The sequence below is a fragment of the Anopheles cruzii genome, chromosome 3 (genome assembly GCF_943734635.1).
Source record: "Anopheles cruzii chromosome 3, idAnoCruzAS_RS32_06, whole genome shotgun sequence".
NCBI lineage: Eukaryota > Metazoa > Arthropoda > Insecta > Diptera > Culicidae > Anopheles > Anopheles cruzii.
Genome location: NC_069145.1, coordinates 74,718,085 through 74,741,116, shown reverse-complemented (window position 1 = coordinate 74,741,116; position 23,032 = coordinate 74,718,085). Strand labels below are relative to the sequence as shown.

At 48.4% G+C, this 23,032-nt stretch overlaps 1 protein-coding gene across 1 annotated transcript in view; it reads right to left on the bottom strand.

Moving 5' to 3' along the window:
- The window catches only part of LOC128270982 (uncharacterized), a 13,445-nt gene extending 2,522 nt beyond the window's left edge, over positions 1 to 10,923 (bottom strand). The window contains exons 1-6 of the mRNA XM_053008412.1: positions 10,797 to 10,923; positions 9,709 to 9,841; positions 9,479 to 9,642; positions 8,380 to 9,408; positions 1,737 to 1,875; positions 334 to 1,664 (exon numbers count right to left, since the gene is read on the bottom strand). Of these exons, the coding sequence (XP_052864372.1) occupies positions 334 to 1,664; positions 1,737 to 1,875; positions 8,380 to 9,408; positions 9,479 to 9,642; positions 9,709 to 9,841; positions 10,797 to 10,923 (2,923 nt within the window). The remainder of the gene's footprint in view (positions 1 to 333; positions 1,665 to 1,736; positions 1,876 to 8,379; positions 9,409 to 9,478; positions 9,643 to 9,708; positions 9,842 to 10,796) is intronic.
- Between the last annotated feature and the right edge of the window lie 12,109 nt (positions 10,924 to 23,032).

Below are 23,032 nucleotides of genomic sequence, written 5' to 3'. Positions count from 1 at the left end.
TGCCCGTAGCTGGCCCGCTCGAACACGTCGAAGCTCTCGTCCGGCACCAGGTGCCGGTCCTTGTCCATATCGCGCACCGGCCAGTCCGACAGCTGGCAGTTGTCGATCACGGCGTTGATCGCGTTCGGCCCGAAGCTGTACGTGAACGCGCGGCACGTGAACTTGGACGCCTTGATGCACTCCAGCTCACACTCGCCGATCGAGCGCACCGTCAGCGAGTCGCGGACGATCGACTTGAAGAACCGCGCCGAATCGATCACCCGAATGAAGCATTCTGCAGAGGTCGGGAAACAGTTAGAGGTAGGGTAGACCCAGCCTCCGCCCTCAACTTACGTGCATTGTAGTCCCGCCGCGGGTGGCTCGGTTCAGGGTGACACGTTTTCGCATCGTCACTCATCGAGTAAATGTCGTAGTCACGGTCCGGCTCCAGATCGGCGTAGAAGTCGAGCAGGTTGAACGGTCGATCGCACAGGAGACAGTTTTCGCGCGACACCGTCGAGTAGCGGTAGCTAAACGTGAGACACCGGAACCGCGACTCCGAGTAGCACATCCGCTCGCACTCGATCACGGTCGGTGTGTTGAGAGCGTACTTCACGACGCCCTTGTGCAGACGGAACCCTTCGCTCGACTTTACCGAGCACTCTTCGTGGCTTGGCCGGCGGATCCACTGCTGCCCGAAGTGTCCCCGGTCCACGAAGACGGTGGGTGCCGACGGCGGGGGTGGCGGCTGGTGGTCTCGCTCGTACGGCACCACCGACGGGTGGTACGATGGGTCCGGATCGTACCCGTACTTGGTGCCCCCGTAGCTCCACACGCTGTTGTCGTCGAAGTGATCGCGATCGTTGCGCAGCTCGAAGTAGTTGAAGGCCGGGCTGTCGTAGCGCTTGATCTCGTTCCGCAGTCCCCAGTAGTCGGAGATCGACTTGTACGAGTCGCCTCCGCCGCCGTACGAACCACCGTAGACCCCGCCGTTCTTGTGGATGCTCTGACCGATCAGGTACGGGATGAAGGTGGCCGGCTTACCGTTTCCGTACTGTTGCGACGTGGACACGGGCGCTGTCGCTGGCGGATCGCGGTCTTCGTACGGGTGGCGCGGTCGATGCAGCGGACGCAACTCCTCGTGGTGGGGCAAGAGTGGCCGATGCGGATATTCGTGACGGTCGTACGTTGGTTTGTAGATACCACCGTGTTCGAGCGTTCCGTAGCGATCGATCTCGGCGCCATACTGTGGTTTGAAGCTCAACGAGGGTCGATACGAATCAACTGGAGGTGGCGGTGGGAAGTAGCCCGACGAAGGGCTGTAGCGCTCGAACTCGGGCCGGGAATACATCGGTGGCCGATACTTGTCGATCGCCGTGATCGCCGGTTTGTAGTGATCCTCCTCGTACTCCGACGGGTACGGTTTGTAGCTTTCCGGATGGTGCGATGGACGGTAGGTGGTCGGCCGGACGAACTCCAGCGCTGGTCGGAACGGCTTCAGCACGCAGTCCTTGCACGTCGGCCGGCAGTTGGCCGTCGCACTGCGGTCCCGCTCGTAGTAGTCGTAGTCGGCATCGCGGATCAGGTTCGAATCGCGCTGGTGTGAACTGGAGTAGAGGTCGATCTGCGACAGCGGCTGGTCGATCAGCTCGCAGTCACCCTGTCCGCGGCCCGTTGGATCGAGGCTGTAAAGTGACGTCGAAGCATTAGATATTAGCCTCTCTCCGCAGCAGGAGTCGGCCACCGCCGATTCTTACCGATAGTTGAACCCTTCACAAGAAAAGCGCCTCTCGTCGCCGCACTCGCGCTGACAGTCCTCGACGCGCTCACAAATCAACGTCCGGCGGACCCATTGCGGGGCGACCCGCTTCCCAGCCAGCACCCGACGGTAGCAAGCTGCAACAAGACGTTTGTGGACATTAACGATCGAAATCCATGCGCACCCTCCAGAAGGTTCTTACGGCGAAGGCGACGAAATCGCACTCCACGCATCGCTGCCCATCATCTTCATAACCATCATCATCATTACAGTGCGATGAAGGGCGGAAATGGCCACAACACGCATAAGCTATTTCCGGTGGGCTTCCGGAGCATCGCCGGAGTGGAGAATTGAGGTTTGGTTTGGCTTTTAGGTCGCTCTCACCGGTGGCTCACGGTCAAGATCATCGCCGCTCGCTCACGTCATTGTAAAACTGGTGGCACCATTGTGTGTTTCTGGGAGCTTTGGATCTCTTGAGGCATGCAAAAGGTGTCCACGCATCAGGAAGTCGAGATGCCCCTCAATCGCACAATGACGGGCAAGGAAGTGACCGTACTTCCTCGCGAACCAGCAAAGTTGCCGCTGAAGGAATAACTTTGAATATGATTTACGGAGCCATCAGAGAGAGGGCCACGCCGGGAAGGTTGCCATTTTCGAAAACGGAGCTGCTGTTCGGGTGAGATAAAATCCGTGCAGCCCGGCTGCACTTGTCCCTGGCCGGGTCGGGATCCCTAGGCACACCGAGAGCACAATGTGTCACGCGTCGTTTACCAACTTCACGGCGCTGCGGTCGAAGCCCCCGCGCCTCGCGAGTGTGGCGCAAGATGGCGTGGCGACTCTGGCGTGGTTCTTAGCCCCGTTGAGAATGGGACCAAAATTTATTGGACAACCGCCTTGGAGCTGCAACCTGTGGCAACTGCAACTGCAAACCCGGCAACAATGCTTGACTTTTAGGCGCTCTCAGAACAGAACACCGTACACACACAACCCGGCGCATGGTCACAATGGTAGCATTGAATTCGGTAGTTCCACCTCAACTCGGCTAGGCCACCGTAGCGTAACCCCCCTGTATGTGTGTGTGGTTGACCACAGTTTTGGAAGTCCCTCGTTTGTCTCGGCGTTCTTGCGCGATCGATTGTTTCTGTGCATCTGTCATGTTTTGATGTGTGTTTGCTTGGCGGTTTGGCCGGCTGTGCGGTCGTCGGTTCGGTTCGAAACATTTGCAAATAATCGCCAGATCCATCACACGGAGAACCGACATGAACCGTTACCGGAGATTTTAACGATGATTTCGACACCCTTCTGCATTGGGCGTCGGGGGCCCAGGAAGACATGTTTCTTGTCTCGGTTGTTAAGGGCTTGGGCTGGTCGTCGTTTTTTGCCGGTCGCGTGGTTCTCATAATGCTCTCGGACAGAGCAAAAACACATACACATGCGACAGACGAATCTTTGACCAGCGATCGGCAACCATTCGGATTGGAATCTAACATTTGCCACGGGGTTAGTGGTTTTTGCTCGTTCCAAACTGTGTAGATTTTGGTTAAAAAATGACGAACGCTGGCCCATTGTTCAGTTTTTTTTTGGATCGCCTCATCCAATCGCAATAAATTAGTTTCTATTGATTGATTTGTTTTTGTGTTGCAACAGAAAATTTGTTGCCATCGTAAGATTAAAAAAAAAACGATCAGAAATCAATCGGGGTAAAAACTTTACAGATTGATGCCTCAGTAAGGATTTACGTCAGACGAGTTATACAATAATTTGATTAGGACACTGCTGACCCTAACCAGAAAGTTTCGTGAACAGTGAATTCTTTGATCATCACTTCGTTTACTACACACCGAAATGGTTGACAGCGAGCAACTCGCTGTTTGTGTTCCCTTTCAACTTAATTTTCTACACTGGAAGTATGGTGAACAGAATTTGTTTTAAACGATAACGATGAATGATGCAGCCCCTATTTCTTGCCAAAAAAAGGACATAAAGAAACTTAGCTATCCGATGTCCATCATTTTTCCATGCGTATCCGTTATATGTAAATGGCAAAAATATGGTGCTTTTGATACTATTGCACTAAATGGTTATTATTGTTATTGATTAGAACGTGCAGAGCCGTATTAAGCACCAATGCTAAGTTGTGAACTCACAGCACGATGCACTGTCAGGGTTCAAACTAACTTCTTTCGCTTAGAATCCGATTAATCGGTGCCGGGAGACGGATGGTCTATAGTCGAGCCACCTATAAATTGTTGTTTAATTCACTTCCTTTGCCACGGCGAAACATGCCGTTCAATTTCAACATTAGCTTCAGGATAAGAATTCTTTTCGCACCTTTTTTTAGGAACAGGTAAGAAGATGGGGAATTTATGAAACGCAATTAGTAGGCAAGCTACTAGCCCATATACGTAACCTTTAGCATCCTCCACGATGATGATCGTCGATGCGGTGGTGCTGGTGGGCACAAGGGCGAGCAAACTGACGCCGATGAGGATCAGCACCGGGCGAACGCCTATCATGATCACAGCCACCCAATCCGCTACGGATCGATCGAGTGTAACGGTCGCAAGAAAAAAAGTTTCACCTTTTCACCACGCACGTTTCATCAGAGAACCGCAATTTGCATACAACCGATAAGGTGGCTAACAAAACTGTACAGCTACTTCACTTTACGTTACACAAGTGCGTGATGCGATGTTATTTGTAAGCCTTGCAGCCCGACCGCACGATCGATTTAATTCACCCGATTCCCAGAAGCACTCTTTCACGGGGGCCCTTCAGATCATCACAGCACGCGCACGCAGCACGGGTTAAATTGGCCGATCGTAGTGGATCGATACATGAGCTACCGGGGGCCACCTAGCACCATGGTCCCTGGAATAAAGTACCGCGTGCCGCGAAATAGGCAAGAGGTTAACCGATGCGAACGTCTCCGCGATTGAACCGAAACTGACTGAACGCCGCACACCTTACGCCGACCAGAAGATGGAAGGTTAGGAGTTCGCGCAGCTCGCAAAAACAGGTGGGATGCGGTGCCGAATTCGCGCTCACGGTGGCTTAGAATGCGGTGACTACCTCAACATACACGACGACCACCATCGGTCGGGAGGGGAGATCGAACGATCGTCCATCTCGTGCTCGCCGCACCGGTGGTGGTGCGTGCGTGCACCGGATTTTCTCACCGAAACGGAAGCCGAACCGCATAAAAAGGAAACCCCCTAACGAAAAAAAACACCAAACGGGAAATTCGGTGGCTAAAAGTGCGCCAAATGTGTGCACGCTTGACGCTTGTGCTCAGCATTAATTTGCATGCCGCCGAATGGTTTCCGAAACGACGAATTGTGCTGTTTGTTTGGCTTTGCGTTTTGTTTTTCGGTTAATTAATTCAACCGAGATCTTCTGAAGGTCTTCGAACCAAATCGGCCTGTAACCGCGAGCCTAATAACCAACCTTTGGAGACATTGAATATTTAATTAAACACGCTACACCCTGCTGCACCGACTAATGTGCTAATGTCCGTTCTCGGCCTCCCCGTTTTGGGGTGTAGCGGTTTGACGCAACGATTTGGCCGGAACCAGTCAGCATGACAAATCAGTTTCAGTCATTTCGAGGCGTCAAACAGTATTAAGGGGCCGTGCCATAGCTATTGGCGGGGCGCTCTAGGACCCTTTCGAAATTTTACAACAAGCTCTTCCAAGCTCAGGTCCAAGTCGCAGCTACAAAGGTTTAGGTTTTCAAAGTATGTCTCAACCTCTTTAGCACAGAATGGGAAGTCTGATGCTGCAGTCGAGCATTAGCTCTCTCTCTCTCTCTGCTCACTTTCAGTCCGCAGTAATTGCGCCCCTGCATGCCCAGTCAGAACTCATCACCTCAATCACTGCGATGGCGTGCGTGCATCCGTGCGCCGGTCGAGGAAGATACCCATCTGTATCGGAACTGGCAGAGGTTACCGATTGTGTGTGCCTCATTTGTGGACCGAATTATGCTAATCGCTGCCATTTTGGGTGAAGGTCCATTGTTCGGGATACTCACGGTCCGTCTGCCACCATTTCTGGGTTCTGGGTTCTGAGGAGCCCACTGAATAACTCGGTGTAGTTGGCAGTCTCGGGCGATATGACCAATCCGAGGAGTGGGGCCTCATTGTCTGTGCTACCGTCAAGTTTAACAACCCCAGTTCCTTGAAGAAAATCGGATGATTCTAGTTTGGCAGCATGATCAATTTGAAACTAAACGATCCTTTGTGACAGGTTGAACCTCCACGTGCTTGTGGAGCAAAAACGGCATCATCATCTTGCCAGGAAGCGTCCCCTTTAGCGTCCCAGAAGCCAGACAGTGTGAGTGCAAATTTTCCCAGTTCACAGACACACACGACCTGGCTCGGGCTCGGGCCAACGGTCGTGTTTCGTAAGTGGCGTCACGGTGCATCGCCACCGCATCCAAAGCCCCCCGGACTACCGTGGACGTAACACAGCGGGACGGACTCCACGTAAGCGCTACAGGAACATCGTTTAGAACGCTAGTTTATGGCCGAACATGAGTCATAAAGCCATCACATGCACGCACCAGCCGGACCGTCTACGGTGGCTAACGGTCAAATGTGTAACAACGGAACAACGGTCGGCGCTGTAACTTGATGAATCGTGACACGATGCAGGATTGGTCAACCGATCGTTTGGAGTCTGCGGGGGCCGGGAACGTAACGTAACGCAACGGTGCTCATCTCAATCTTCATCAGCTGTCCACCCGATGATCGACAGTACAGGGAAGTGAACGAACGGATCGTTGAATAAAAGCCAACCATTCACTTCGAGAACTCGTTCCCTAATATGGTCTACAATCAACAACAAACCCATTAACATTATTATTTGAGTACCTTTTTTGATGAAAGTTGAAAAACTTGTATGAATATATAGAAACAGAAATTGATGACATAGATGAACTAAAAATCAAAGTAACACATGGACTGAAAAGTCCTGGGCCTAACCCTAACCCTAATAGTGCTAGTCCTGTTGCATTCATCGCCTTTTCAGTAACCTTCAGAAGACAGTTTAAAGTTAAAATACAGTTTTAAAATGTCATGATATTTATAAATTGTATCAGAAACAATTTCGTGTTTTAACGTTACACTGCTTCTTGATGGGGGAAAAGTACCATTCAAGCGAAGCAATGGCTTAAAAACTGATATGACGTCTCCGATCCATCAAAAACGGAGCGTGGTGTAATATTCATCGATTATTTTGAAAAGTCGCAAAGAAATAAATTTGTTTAATCAAAAACAAAGCACCGTGTCACGAGTCAATCAAAACAATGGCAAAACTACATGAATTGAACTTCGAATTGACCCCTATTCCCTGCTACCTAAGGGCTATTTTGAGGAACATAAATCTTTTATACAAAAGTGGTTATGAAATGTAAATGAAATGGAAGGAGATTACATCGATGAATAAATCCAACTTTGAGCAAAATACCGACTTTTCCCCCTTAGGCCCGGGACTTTTCAGCCCATGTGCTAGCCGGATACTTTAGAAGAATTTCCTGTTACATCACATTACATTGACTCCAACCTTACAAGGCATACCTTTATGAAACATCTAAAATAACCGAAAAATGCCTTTACGAACCGTTTTCCCATTAGTGTTTCAAAGTCACCTGTTCCAACTTCTAACACGTTCGCCCGCGAGCGAAAATGGCGTCATGCGTCACACGTCACCCACTATGGGCAGCATAATTGTGTCATAATTGGATTGAGGTGCTCTTCCTGTCCATGGGAGGGCGACGTTGTTGGGTGATGTAGATGAAATTAGACCCTACGCAGTTGCACCTCACGCCCGAGGGTGCAGTCATTGCCGGGCCGGGCCACGGCAATTACGGTGGGTAATGGCAATGAAATTGTTTCACTACCCAGCCCTTGCTACGCGTGCTGGCGTTGACAGGGGCTCTTTGGCCGACCCAAAAGCGCGTTCTAAACGCGATGCAACGCAGTGCCCTTGCCCTGCATGTTACCGGGCCGGTCGGGATGGTTTGATGCACCGGATGGGCATGGTGTTGCTGGCCCATCAACACCCGGTGCCGACGGTGATCAGTGAACGCAGCGAGCATCATCGAGGGTCACAATTAGATAATTGTTGTCACACATAACTCACGGAACGAGAGAAGAGCCAATAAAGCCAGCTCGAATAGTAAAATGTTTTATGGGTATAAACTTAATGCTGATCTTTTCTTTTTGAATTCTAATCAATGTATTAGTGTTTGACGATCACTAATTTGACTTCCTCCTTCCTTCCTTCCTTCCTTCCTGACTGACTTACTTTCGTTATAGATTTTTGATGCTATTTTTTGCAAACGAACGAAGTCAATGATGTCAATCGAAGTGCATCACACTCCGGAGTGGCCAGAGCGCTGACAGGTGAATGATAAAGTGCACCATTGCACGCCACATTCCATGCTCTTCGTGATCACCGTTCAGTAGGGCGCTCAATAAAACGTGGTTGCCCACGAACCACGTGGCGGTGGTCGTTGTTTGCGTGGATCACCGCACTAAAGCGTGCGCAGTGAGCGCACTCCGGCAGAACGAAAGTGTTTAATTGTTCTACGCGACACGTTGCTTTCGATTGTGCAATCGATTGTGACGTCGTGCTACTTACGGCGCTTGTGGACAGCCGGGGGCTTATGTTGGTCAGGGCCGTTGGCTTGATGATAGCTGCCGCCCGCCGATGGTTGAACGGGAGGCGCAGGAGCCGGACGTACCACACCGTAGCCGGTGCTTGTGGGCCCGGTGGGACCGGAAGGACGCACAGGACCGGGACCGTATCCGGTACCGGAAGCACTACCACCTCCTGGGGACGATGGTTTCTGAAGCACCACGGATCCACCACCGGTACCGTAGCCAATGGTTCCACCGGCGCTCGGTCGTTGCACCCCACCGTAACCATTCTCGATCGGCGGCGTACTTCCGGATGGTCCTAGCGGCCTGCCGAAGCTTGTTCCACCGTACTCCGGGCGCAGGTAGTTGTTGTCCAGGGTCGGCACGTTCTGAGCGTAGATCTCGGGGTACCCAGAGTTTGTCTGCTTGTTCGGCAGCGGATAGTTCGTTTCGTACAGCATCGGGAACTGGTACGGATAGGTGCCGGGTTTCGAAGGACCACCGGGTCCGGGAGCACTCTGTCCGTACGGTGGTCTCAACTCCAGCGGATACTTGCTGGGATTCTCCCGATCGGGCATCGTCGCGCCGGTTTGGCCGGGTGCTCCCAGCCCGTAATTGGGTCCTGTTGCCGCCGCCGTGCTCGTCGGCAGATACGGATTGCCTCCGCCGGTCGAGTGGCCGTTGTCTTTGGTCGTGTAGTACTCTTCCGCCGGAGCCGTCGTTTCAGGTAGCGTTTCGCCGTTGGTTTGTCCGTAGGTTGTCCCCGGTGCGGTACTTCCACTGGTCGGGGCCGTCCCACCGTAATCACCGTTGGGTCGGGAAGTGTCAACAAAACCACCGTTGGCCGTCGTTGGTGGGTCAATGCCACCGGTTGGTCCCACCCCGGGGGACGGTGGCCCAAAAACCGGCGGTCCCGGTCGATCAATGATGCCCGGCGGAGGGAACGAGCCACCGGACGGTGGTGGTGGTCGCTGAGAACCGGGTGGACCTCCTCCTGGAGGAAACTCACCACCCGGGAAGACGCCCAGGCCTAAAACGAGAAAGAAACGGGTTAATGAACAGACATTTAACTTATTTACGTTAAAGTTCCCCTAACTTACCTCCCGGTTTGGGCGGAGGATTTGTGGGTCCATCTAAAAAACAGTTGTACTTCCGCGTGTACAGATCAAAGTCCGGATCGAAGATGGTCCCGACCGGACGCGACTTGGTGGCGTCGATCGTGTTCGCCGACAGTTGACACGTTCCATTTCCTCTACCGGAAATCCTGAAACAGAGAACGAAGCATTACGTAACCGAACTGCTCGAACGCGGCACGGTCCCGGTCACTTACCCGAAGGCAAACGTTTGACATTCCTTGTCGTTGAGGCAGAGCGTTTCGCAGATCTTCAGCGAGTTTGTGTCCGAGTTGCGGAACGTCTTCTCGAACGGCAGCATCGCACCGAGCGCTATCCGCTCGAAGCAGTCTGTTGGGGAAGACAAGGAAGTGAACATAATTAAGGGCCGAGTGCGTGTGAGCAATTAAAATTCTCTAATCGATCGGTCCACGGCGCACAATCGGCCGGTGGCCTCATTAGTTAACAACCGGTAAGCGGACGCCAGAATTTCGCGTACCAAACCAAATGGCGCGCGGCATCAATCGAAAGTGACCGACCCAGTCCGTCGGCCCATTTTCTTCGGTCGGGCCGCGGGAGGAGGGAACACACCCACACAGTACATTCCCCGCGGGCGGGTTATGCAATCCGGGCATTGAATTCGCATTACGCGATTGTGTTGTTCGGGCGTCCCGCGGACCGGATGTTTGTTATTGTTAGTGCACCGCGAAGATGGTCCACGCGCTGGACCCACACACTGACATTCGGGTGAGGTGTGTTCGGTGAGGCCGCGGTGTTGGTCAGTGTGCCGCCCCCCGGTCACGGGCGTTAGTTTGCTGAACTAACCACCACCAACGGAGCCACGCTCCACGCCCGGAGTTAATGAATCAGAACGGGCGCAGAAGAAGCATCGGAATAATAAAAAGTGAAAGTTATCGGGTGCTGTTTAGAACAGCATTTTGGAGTAGGTTATAAAACTAATTTTCATTCTACGATGGGCCGTCGGTTCAGTGGAACAAGAGTACGAAAACTTTAATAAAATTTATGAGCTATTAACTTCCATTTCACAAAAGATAGATTTAGAACAGAACGTGTATGCTTCAACTATTCGCCAACATTCCAACCTCGGCACTTAATTCCTTAAATCCGTCGAATTCGCATCGATGCTTAATTCCTTACTTCCACCTGGTGTTAAGTGTTCTAAATACTAAACATCCTAATTATACTAAATATTAAAATTATTCTTTGAAAGAGTATCTACCGTTATTAGTGGCCAGCCCAGCCGTAAAATAGGAAATCAGAGAAACCAGTTAAAGCACTAACTCACCATGTTGGGGTTGTACGAGACGATTATCGATTTGAATGGCGGACGCCAACGTCACGGTCATCAGCAGCAGTAGCAGTCCCAGCTGATAGCCGACGATCGTCACAGCTTTCCTTTCCATTTCCGTCATGCTCATCGCCGGGCCGGGTGATCGCCGGGAGAAACCGGGCCGGATGCGAAACCCAAATTTGGATCAGCTAATGTTTCGCGTGCCCCGACGCACGCACCCACAGATTTCTGTGGTCCGCGCAGATGAGGTCCTCCCAAAGGCCTCGGGTCTCGGGTCTGGCCCCGTTTTTTAAGCCCTTTTTTCTCACGCGATCAGCACCGGACTTTGATTACTTCCTTTTGTGCCGAATATTTTTCTCTTTCTGCCGTTTCCCGGGGCTCCCATTAGCCCGTGTGTGGCGACTTTCTTTCTGCGCGTGCGGATGGTGCTCGTGCTGTGCGTGGCCAAGGAAAGGTGCCAATTTGTGATAAAAACACTAGAAGTTGCCCTCAGGCTTCAGGTCTTCAGGCCGCAGACGTTTCTTTATGTTTTCCACACGCTTTCGACCACGTCGTCGTCGTCGCTCTGCCCTGACCCCGAACAAGGTCGGTTGTCGATGCCCCCAGGGGAGGACCGGGCCGTTCGGGTGTTCCGGTTCGGTTCAGGTGTCGTGCCTTCGGGTGCGATTTCTACAAATCTTTGCCCCAATCTCTCCCGCCAACTCCGGAGCTGGCGCTCTCTAAAACACTGGTGGTGGTTCCCGTTAGCAAGCAGATTACGAGTTTCAGATTGCGGGAGCAAAATGAAAATAAAAATCGCAACCCCGCCCCGCCGTGCGGCCCAGCAGAACCGGAACCTAGCCTCCGCCGTCCCGTACTCTCAGAGGGAGGTAATTATAAACTTAATTTACTCCTCACGAGATGCCGTGCGATGTCACCGGGCGGTTGAAGACGAACCCGTTCCTGTCGCACTCATTACGCTTGTCCTGCTCACAGTTGGTTTGATTCGGTCTCTCTTCTATCGCAAATGTGTCGCTTCGGTTAAGCTGGGAAGGGAAAAGAAGGAAGGATTCATGAAACTAATTAAATTATATGAAAAAATACCCAAGAACAATGCGAAGGGAGCTCCCCGTGTGGCTCAGAAGAACGAACAGATTGTGCTTCCTTTGGGATGATTTCACACGACACGGACCCGGCAATTGTTTGCTAATCGGAACGTGCGAATTTGCGGAAGTTCTGTAACAGCATCAGGCGCAATAAGTTGTAACTGAAGGTTTTATGTCGCACACCCGAAACTGGAGCTTGTCTCCTTGTGGACCAATCTCGCTGTCACCCGAAATGGTTCGGAATGTTTTGTAAATTGGTTCAATCGCTCCGAACGAGGAAACAGTTGGAGGTCAAACTGCATCCTCTTTGATATGTTAAATCCAGAGCTGGGTTCTGCTTTTGTGTACAACGAACCAGGGGCCCCACGGGGCACGAATACATTATGAAAGTGCACACTGGAACAATGGTAAATTAGATCATCGGTTTGACATTATTTATTGTAGCGTACGTCATTTATTGACATCACGCGCGTTCTGTGGGTTCGGATTAAAGAACAGGAAGTGTGACCCTTTCCTTTCCGTGTGGGGTCGGTGTGTATGAAAATGTTCGAAAACATGTTCGCCCAAACCGATCGACATCAGCTTCTGGAAGCAAAACCTACTTGGATAATTTTCCCTTTTGGTAAATGGAATTGGCAAACCGTTTATCCTTGGAACAATTCTTATGATTACTACTGGAACCGTACGTTCCAGTCTCAGTCCACCGATTCTGTGCCCATTCCCATACCGTAGCGGAGACGATTTTCCCCGATTTCTAATTTCCTCAAGGTTACGAGTCGTGCGTCCATTTCATGACAACATTGACCCCAATGTAAGAAGTTTCTCAACTCTCGCCGAAATACGCTGTTGCCGCATCAACACTCCGTGTTAGAACACACGATCTCCAAAACATTTTTCACTGCCAAACACGTTACGAAACCTCCGCATTTTTAGTTCTTCCGTTTCTCGTAAAACTCGGTTTTGGGCGGACCGGAGCATGCCTGGGCCTGTCGATTTGTGGAAACAACAGCCAAACATTCTCGCCAAACAGCGTCCAGCGCACGGACGAGCAACACACAGCCAATTCGCTGGCTTGCTGGCTAATTATCATGTGAATAATTGTCGTTTTGAACCGAAATACTCTGGCAGGGGTGGCCATTCCAGGCCCACACGTAACGCACGGCAAGGTCAATAAAACCTTCTCATCTCCCGGCTCACTGGCCGGAGAATCTATTCTCATTTAAATCGCACTCGCGGGAGGTTTGTTTTACATTTCAAAGCGCTCCAAGCGCTGATCTCTGGGCGGTCCAATCCTCCGGGCAATCCGCCGAGCTGAGTGGAAAACACTGGTCGAACTGGTCACTGGTTTGTGGAACCAAAATGGAGGGGCAAAAAATTTGCGCCATCTACCGGGCGGCCGATTGTCCGATAGCAGACTGGTGCAGTGTCTGGAGTTTATGACATTCTAGTGTGGTTCTAGTTGCAACACTTTTCGTAACGCATCCCGAACTTCCTGCTTCGATTTGCATACACGGCCATTGACTCACCAGACTCACCGAAACAACACTGAACAACACGGGTTCAAAAATCAATTATTTAACCAACTTACACTTACAAGTATTCAAATTCACGCAGAGTTAAACCACATTTTCCAGTGAATCACTTCGCACCGGATCTGATACTTCCAGCCAGCACGTCAGTTTGTGTCTGTTCCGTTCCGAATCCGATTTTGCAACTGCAACACAGTCAATCATCTGCACTAACCGCTCACTCGCCACTAATCCACCAGAACATAAGGTTTGTTATTCTAATTTTGCTGCCCGTTTTGTTCCCGGTTGGCCCATAAATTTCGGCGATAGTTCCAATTTCGGGACCGATTTCCCACGCCCAGCTCCAGAGAGGGGGCTCTAGCTCTGCTCTAGATTGCCTTCCGCTGGTGCTAGAACAACTAGAACCGGAAAAGTCCCATAAGCCGCTCTCGGGAACCGGGAAATAGAGGAACACAAAACCATCGGACGGTTGTAGCCCAAAAAGCTCACCACACGCGAATCAGTCCCGATCACACGGACGACGCGATCTCGGCGAGCGTGCGCACGCTAGCGAATGACGAAAACGACTGAATTATTCGGATGCCGACGGGGCTGATTTTATTTTTATATTTTAACATATTTCTTGCTGTCCATAGGCAGGCAGGCGGCTCCCCCCAAGGGGGCGGCTCCGGTCTACCGCCCGCCGCAGTCGGTCGGTGTAGTTGTGTTGCGGGGCGGCAGAATGTAATGCTCGGCAGAGCTTCACGACTCCGGGGCTGCTGCTGTCGCCCTAACACCCTACACTCTTTGGCCTCTCTTTTGCACGCCCGGCCCCGTAAAATCGGACTATCCTGCTTCAGGGCAATCTGCCCTGCCAATCGGTACGATCGACGGGCACTTCCGAGCGTAGTTATCTATTTCGCTTAATAGGGGCCAATTTTTTTATGGAAAAAATCACAACTGTTGATTCGTTTGTTGAGTTATCAAATTTCAAGTTTAATTTAAAACAAATGCCAATAAAGTGAGAAAGGAGTAAGGGATAACGTGAAATAAGCGCTACGCTAATTAATACCACAACACACAGCTTATTACATTTGCATATCATAATATTGAGAGGGCAGCTCCAGAATAATTTATGACCAATCTTAATCTTCACAGCTCGGCGCATGAAGATTGGCAAGCGAAGGAAAATGAAAATTAAGTCCAATTTCACGGTACAACCCACGTGCAGAAAAGTGTTTCGGCGTTATATCGGGCGTATTGAATGTGGATTACATTGAAGTAGGCCGAAGAAACATTGAAAGGATGGAAATTTTTAGTTCAGCAATTGATTGCGATGTTTCAAACGGTTCGCATCGCAAATTGTGTCATTTTGAGCATTTCGTTCGTGATGAAAATAAATCTTTTGTTTGATTTGTACAAATACTCCAGCAGGCCCCGTGGCCGTACTAGGTGTTCCACATTGTGTGCTTCTGGACGATGTGTGATTTCACATACACATACAACTTCCTTGATAGGCCCAGGGGGCAATCTCGAAAGCCAAAAGCATGATAATTAATTAAGGTTTTCGCTTTGCGCGAGCTTCCAGCTTACCTTCGCAACGCGCCAGTCCGTTGGCCAGCACTTGGGAAGACAAAGTACGACATCGGAAGGACTCACTGCTATTGGTTCGATGGCATCAAACCTGTTTTTGGGCCCCTCGTAGTGTGTCAGAAAACTAAGCCCCAAAAAATGCTTCAACATGATCAGCCTATTTGGTGGATCCTTTTCTTCCGGTGGGCGCTGGAGAAGAAACAAGTGCCAAGAAGCTGATCCACTGACTTGGTTTTACTTTTCTCACAGTACAATCATGCTCACCGTCATGCTAATAAGCTTGCCGACCACATTCAATAAAACCTCAGCGCCCGCGGTGTGGCTGAAAAAGTCCTTTGACAACGCATGACGCTAGTTCTTTTTTTACCAACGTACGGCCAACAGTTATCGCAACAGAAGCTTAGATCCGTAAATGCACTTTGCTGGTTCGTTCAATTAAAGCAAACACATTGGATGTAAATCCATCTTTAATAGATTGTTGGCTATAAATCAAAGAGTGGCACTATTGAGCCAACCCTCGTCGACTATTTGGCCGTTAATTAAGACCCTATCGAGGCCCGCACAGCCTCGAATACCGTCCTGCAGAAAGCGCTGGACAGAAGCAATCGAATATTCCGATACGTTGCTCGTTCCAATGTTCGCTTTGGTGTGGCGTTCCTTCCCGACCCTTACCAAAGCACGATGACTCAGCGGTCAACAAACCGCACGACATGCTTTGCGTGCTTATAATTAAGCCATTGCTCGCCCGAAGATTAACGTCCAGGCCTTCGGCGATCGGTGGATTCTTGGCCCGTCGCTCTCATCGTGAAGTAGACAGTACATTAAGCCGAAAAACAAACGGATACCGGATTCGCTACCGTTGCGATCGTGCTCTGTGCCTTAGTTTACCTTAGATATGTGAACCACTTACGTCAAATGGTGTCTATAAGTCTTAGATAAAACTTGTTTCCACTAGGCCGAAGCCTTTTGAGCGCGCCATTTGTTAGCGAGATGAATTATTACAGGTTTGTCGCTTTCTCGCCGGTTGAAGTCTTTTGTCTATTCGAAGCAATGCCTTCGGTTGATCGCTTCATTTAGGTAGACTTTTCGTGTCGATGTCCTAGTGGTAGTGACCGTTTGGATGTTATTCGCCCACAAAAGCATTTGGCGCGCTTTTGGCACGCAGAAGCTAACGCCCTTTCGCCAAAGCCGGTTGATGTTATTCCGCTGACTGCCATTCTTTATTCCACTGAAACAACAAACCGTTTCGGTAGCTCATCGTTTCCTTCCGCCGTCACAGACCGGGGTCTCTATTGTTTCGCAAACCATTCTCAGCCGGTGTAAATGTTTTATTTGTCTGGCACACTGGCCGTGCTCATCAATGGGCGGCACCAGGACCGGTGTGAATCATAAATTTTTATTATGTTATAACTCGTTGACTCGTGCGCGCGGTCCATCCCTTAAAGGTTAGCTTGCCAAGGTTAAAGGTGGAACCCGGAACACTCAGCGGCGTAAGGGCTACGATCGGGCGTGCAGCGGTTCGGTGAGTGGCCGGTGACCGATCATTGTACGCAGATTTGGCAGCAACTTATGCTAATATAAATCGTAGGTCATCCAACGTGGGCCAGGAAAATGAAAAACTGAAACTTTGTTAAAAGTTGCTGTACTTAAACGTTTCCTTCCAGTGGGGTTTTTAATTACAAAAAGCTAGTCGGACGAGTCGCTCGGGTTCTTAGTCGGGTTCACGCCTCACGCCACAGCCAGCCAATAACATATTCGCCAAAAACTGTGATCTGATAAGTGGCGACTGAAAACAAAAAGACACCCGAGTCCGAGCTGGTCCAAAATTATGCGCCAACGATCGTTGAACCCGAAGGGAAGTAAATGATAGAGAAGTACTACACTTGGGGCGGGCAATGAAGTAATTTTATTCAGGGCTTTAAACCAGACCCGGCGGGACCCTGCCATTTGCAGGCAGCGGTCCAGAACGGATTTTAAACCTCGGCCACCGAAAAACAAAAAGAAACAAACATTCTTCTTCGAAGCGCTGGCCTCCCGTTGGAGGTTAAACTTCTTTCTCGAAGTACATGAATTGTACAAAACGGACGAAAAGTGGTGTAGTAGAATCATCGATCCAAATTAATGTCATCATTTGGGTTAAAGCAAGTTAAAAAGGCGCCATTTGTTTTGTTGGAATTGGACTAATTATTTTTCTCGTCTCTTTATTTTTCAAGGTTTGCAAGGTGTGTTTCTTGGATTCGCGCTCCGCAGACTTCTGTATACAATTCTGAGATAATGCTCGAAACCCGGTTCTGCGGACATTTATGTTGCTTGCTTTTGCATGCGCTCTCATCCACTTCAGCGGATCCGACTCCGTTCTCGACCTCAGCTTTGATTAAGAGCCTTTATCAGTTAATGCCAGTTTGTGCCAGTTTGTAAAAAAAAACGCAATCAACACTTATGCCGCAACCACACACAAACTAACGGTGCCGCGTTGGGACCGATCCAGAATGAGCGTAGTATCTGCCTTTGCCATCAACGGGTGTTTGTCGTTCGTTCGCATCGTCTGTCTGATGCTCTCGTTTGACTGAATCTTGAATGATGCCCTCACTGTGTTTGGTTTTACATTGTATCCTTTTTTTCTCGTTAAGTCTTTTTTCCGTTTATTGTACTTTTTCCTTAGCACAATGTCGAGTGTTGGTGTGACCGTAATCGTAAATAAAGGCAAGTCTTTACGTTCGTTTGTTCGGGGTTTTGAGAAGCAGATCGTTCCTAAAAGAATGCACATTGTAGACTGACTTTGGACTTTAGTATAATTTATCGCGATGTGCGTGTTTTTCACATTCAACAACTTTAAAGTGGAAAACGTTTGCCTACCGCTAGCTGGGTGTTTTTTTAAATCAAATGCGAAACACCAAACCCTTCGCCCTCCGATGGAGGCTTAAGATTAGATCTTTCGTGTTTCGTAGCCAAGAAGATGGTGATGATGGTCGGTATAAATGTTTCAAAAAAGTTCAGTTCAGTCGCTCGGACCCGATCGCCAGGACCCCGAAGATCGACCGCGTGCGTTCCGGTCACACTCGCTCGCTCTGTCTTACGCTAACGTGCAAATGGAGAAAATGAAAATGGGACGATGAACCCAGAGTCTGTACAAAATGGTTTTCGCCGTACGTTTTCCGTACTTTTTACGCCGGTCAGTTGAAACAACCTTACCAGTTGCAAAGTGAGGGCTACTCCGACAGTCAACAGTCAGTACTTTAGTTGTAATATTCTCTGTTTTATTTGTTTTCATGTTTCGATAAGATTCATTCGTGTAATCTTGTAGAGGGTTGAATGAAACGTGGCGAATTTTGATACCCTCGGTTTCGAAAAAATCACTGCCTTCAACCGTACGTCCGTGCATTCGGTTAACTAGTCTGCTATGGGTTGTGAGTCCGAAAAATGAAAAAAAAAAACATACAAACAAAACCAAACAAACATCGGCATAAGGATTAATCAGTTTATTTCAAAAAGACTCCGCTCCGCTCAGTGAATCACTATGCAATATTCTCATGTTTTTGTTTTCTCAACTATGTGTTTAAATGTGGTTGTGTTTATTCTCGCGATTTTGCCTAACCGTCCTCACTATCGTTCGTTTTTTGTTTGTTTTGTCCATGATTATAGAATAAATGTTCAGTGGAAACTTAAGAACTACCCGAAATTTGCTATTGTGAGTTTATGTACTATTTGTTTTTTCTCTTTCTCTCTCTCACCCTCTCCCTCTCTCGTTCGTGCGCCACTGTTCCTCTTTTTCTTTCTAGCGTTTTTGTGTTCTTTTCTGCTTCATTTTCCCATCACTGTACGCACGCGGAGAGCAAAACATCTTGATGCGTCAGCGTCACTAAAGTATTCGTATCTAAAGTTCTTCACATATTTTAAATTAATTTAAATTATATTAGATTTTTCCTCTTTGCTAGCCCTATTCTCACACACCGCTGCTGCTGCTGCTGCTGCTGCTGCTCGCAGTCGTGCAGCGTCCATCCGCTTCCGATTCGTGTTAGGTTCACCGTTCCACTTGCGCTCCACTTAGAATAATTGTTACTTTTCTCTTGTATCATTTTCTTTATATATATAATCTATATTTATAGCATTACAGATAACCGACGACCAAACCACCCAAGCTGGGCTGGTTCACGACCGTCCATTCCGCCTGACCGTTCTTCCGTTTGTGTGTTACGATTTTGTTTTTGTATCAGAATTACACTTTCTCTTTTCTGCGGCGCCGAACTGCGGTTAGAAAAAAGAGTCCATTTCTAATTACTAATCCATTATCGATACCGTACACCGTACTTGTAGCGCAACTTAGTAGAGATTGCACCGCCGTAACATTCTGTTGGCCAACCCCAAACGAACCGTTCGTCCTGCGTCCTGCATATAACCATCAGTACCTTCTCCTCTGCTCCCTACATGTGTGTGTGTATTGTTTGTATGCGTGTGTGTGTGTGTTTGTGTATGTAAGTATGTGTGTGTGTTGTTCATTTTGTTTGTATTTTGTGTCAACTCTTGTGTTTTGTGATTTTCCCTACCTTCGCAGCGTCTTGCTTTCTCTGCGTTCTTTTTTTAAATATATTTTATTGTATATTTTTATGCAATTTTTTAATATATATTTGTATATATATCATTTAAGGCAATTAATTCATTACATTCATGAAAAAGTGAAGATGATCAGGCGAGTTAAGGAGTCTGAAATTTTCTTCTGTTTTCTTGGTTTTTGTTTTTCCCGTTTGTCGTCAATGTATTATGCTACAGTCAATGTTTTACTTCGTTCCATTACTCCCGACTCCGTTTACCGATAGCTCAGCCTACACGGGCACGTGCCGGGTCCCGGTGCTCTTGTCCCTTTTCCTCTTGTCACTGTTCGGTTTTTTTTTATACTTTACAGAAACTTCAGTCACTACCCTTCACAGTCATTCTTTGCTTGTTGTTACACTTTTCTTTCTGTTTTGCCATTTTACTTTCCTTATTCTTTCTCTTATTTCTTCGGTCAGTTTGTTTCAAATATATATATATATATATATGTATATATATATATTTATATGTATGTATATCATTCTGCTTTGTTTTGTCATTGTTTGTTAATATGTATCCATATATATATGTATATATATATATAGAAGCACCCATACAATTATAAGTTCTCATTTTCCCTTTTCGGTTCAAGTTTGTGTGTTTCATCGATTTTTGTAGGCTTTGCGCTTGCGCGACAGGCCTTTGCCAAACGCAGAACAAAGAACAGAGGTTGTTGCGAAGAACTGTGGCCTGTTTGCGACATGCCTGTGCCTTTCATGTACCTACTTGTTACAAGTTGAACAAACAACACTGTTGCCCTATGGTTTTTTTGTCTGTAATAATGTCCTGATTGTTCAAGAAATTTGCTAATGTTTTACGTGTTTCTTGGCTTGGAAGTGTGCGATTTTCGTCTGATACTAATTAAACAACATTTACACATTCTGCGGTACCGAAACGGAACAAAATAGGACAAAATGATACAATACTTCTTGCCGCCCTCCAGACCTATTCTCCCTGGCCTCACTGGTGAAACGCTTTTGTACCGGGTATTTCGAGTTCCGACGATCCGCGGCACTGCCTTTTGCTATCCCAAAATGTTAACGGTGAGTGAGTTTTATAAACCGAAACTATGTTTACGCGAAGAGAAGTGCTCTGGTATTGTATTGTAAGTTTGTAATGCTATGCGAAAAATTGTCCTACATCTTAGCTTATCATTAGTTTTTTTCAGTACGATTTCGAATTTTCTTCTAGCATTCAGTCCTGGTGTCAAGTATGTGTGTGTAATGGTTTCGGTGATACTATGCCCCACTATCGTAAACCTGCTTCCCCCAGTCCAAAGCACATCCTTTCGGACGCGCCAAGGATATCTGCTCGGTTGAATGATCAAGAGAGAACGAAGGCGGGTCTACCAAAAAAAAAAAACAGTAAATAATAGTAAAAGTTTAGAAGAAGGATCAACAGTATTTCAACAGATACAGTCGAGGAGGATTGCTGGTTCCACATTAACCCTAAATTCCCTACCCTAGTACGGACATAGTAAAGCTACGGTGGTTGCAATTTGTCTACAATCGTACGCCGTCGCCTATAACAAATTCCCTTCCGCAAAACAAGGTCCATCAAACATCAAATCGAATCTTTTCAGATGCCAAAAAGGATCGATCATTTACCTAGTGCTAGTGCAGGTGGCGGCAATCGTGCGAGCGTGCGAGAGAACACGCTCAAGCCCATCTATTGTTTAAGCGTACGAAATGGAAACTTGTGTTACATTAAGGGTCTCTTGCCGACAGTGCTTGAATACTGAACCGAACAGGAGATCTGTGAAAAACAACCGAGTACGAGACATTAAATTAAAATCGTTTAACTTTTGTGTGCCTTTTGTCGACTCTCTCTCGCTCTCTCTCTCTCCTTTTCTCTATCTCTCTCTGTATTTCCACTCTTTTCGCGCCAAAAAGCCGTTCCTGCAAAAGCGGAAAACAATCCTAAATACTAGTTCTAAACAAGAAACAATGAAACAAACATTCGCAGTTACAGCAAACCCAAACGGCGAGAGAGAAATAGCGCGAGATTCGGTCTCGTTCGTGCATGTGTTTCTTTTCCATGTTTTGTGTGTTGGTTGCACACCGTTTATACCGACTCTACACCGACATTAACTAAAGAAAATCAGACTATTCAGTTGCAGGGGCGTGTGGTGGTGTTTGCTGGTTTGCTGGCCTGCAAACACACCGGTCCAAAACGAACAATTTTCCTACTATACACACGTTCCATACTCTCTCCCTTCCTCTCTGTCTCTCGGAAACCGCAAACGCTAAAATGACGTAAAAAGCACAGAAAGAAAAACAAAACAAATTCTTTGTACGTTGGCCGCACCGCGCGAAGAAACAAGAGAAAAAAGTCAACGAAAGCAAACAACAAAAGAAGCCGAGGCCGAGTGCTTTCCCCTAAGGATCTTATGCTACAAAAACGAAACCAAAACGAAAAACCGTGACAACACCGTGCACAAAACAATCGCGAATCTTCGTCGGCCGATCGGCGGGCGGCCCCGGGCCCAGAGCTAGGCACACTGAAAAACTACAAAACTCGCGTGGAACGAACAGTCTAATGAGAGTAAAACATAAATTGTGTGTAAAAGAAACAAATCTTGTTTAAAAATAGACAATAGAAAACAACGACCATCCGCATGATCCATGATCGAGGCACGAATAATGATATAAAAAAGCAAGAAAAATAATTTAAAATACATTTCCCCTTACTCTCGCTCTCTGTCCCTTTCTGTTTATCTAACTTTTTCTCACTGTCTCTCTCTCTCTGCTGCTCAAACCGTAAACATGCTCAACTTCCTCGAGCGAGCGCCGCCATCAACCGTGTGTCTACGTGTTATTAAAATAATATAACAAATCTGTAAATTCATTTACATCAACAATTGCTAAAGGTGCACATACTAATTATCAACCGTCGTTTAATTGTCTCCCTCGTGAGTTTGTGTTTTTACGTTCTTTCTATCGTTCTTCCCGTTTTTTTGTTTGTTCTCGACTCATCAGCCAACTAACAGCATCAGCATCATCAGCACACACACTGACAGCATCAACGCACAGCAAGGGGCGCCTGAAGGTAGGCAATTTGTGTGCACCTTAGCTTCAGCCGTCAACGCCCGCCGTCTCGTTCTGTATGATGATAATGAACGTGTTGCCGTTGTTGTTACCGCCGTTCGTATTGCTCACCGTTACCGAGGGTTCTATTGCTTCGTCTAGTGGCAGCTCGTCACCACCAACGAGCGCGACCCCGCATCTCCTGCCAGACCCGGACGACGACGATCCGGACGAGGCAGAAGAGGACTGCTGCTGGTAGTGGGACTGCTGCTGCTGCTGTGACGCTGGCGGATGTGGAACGAGCTGAGGTGCAAAGCCGTGGCCCGACATCCCGCCGAGTGCCGCCGATTGATGCTGAAAGTGCGTCTGTGGTGTTTCCTGCTCCTGCTGCTGCTGATGGAGCTCCTCCTGCGGCTGATGGTAGCCCGGGT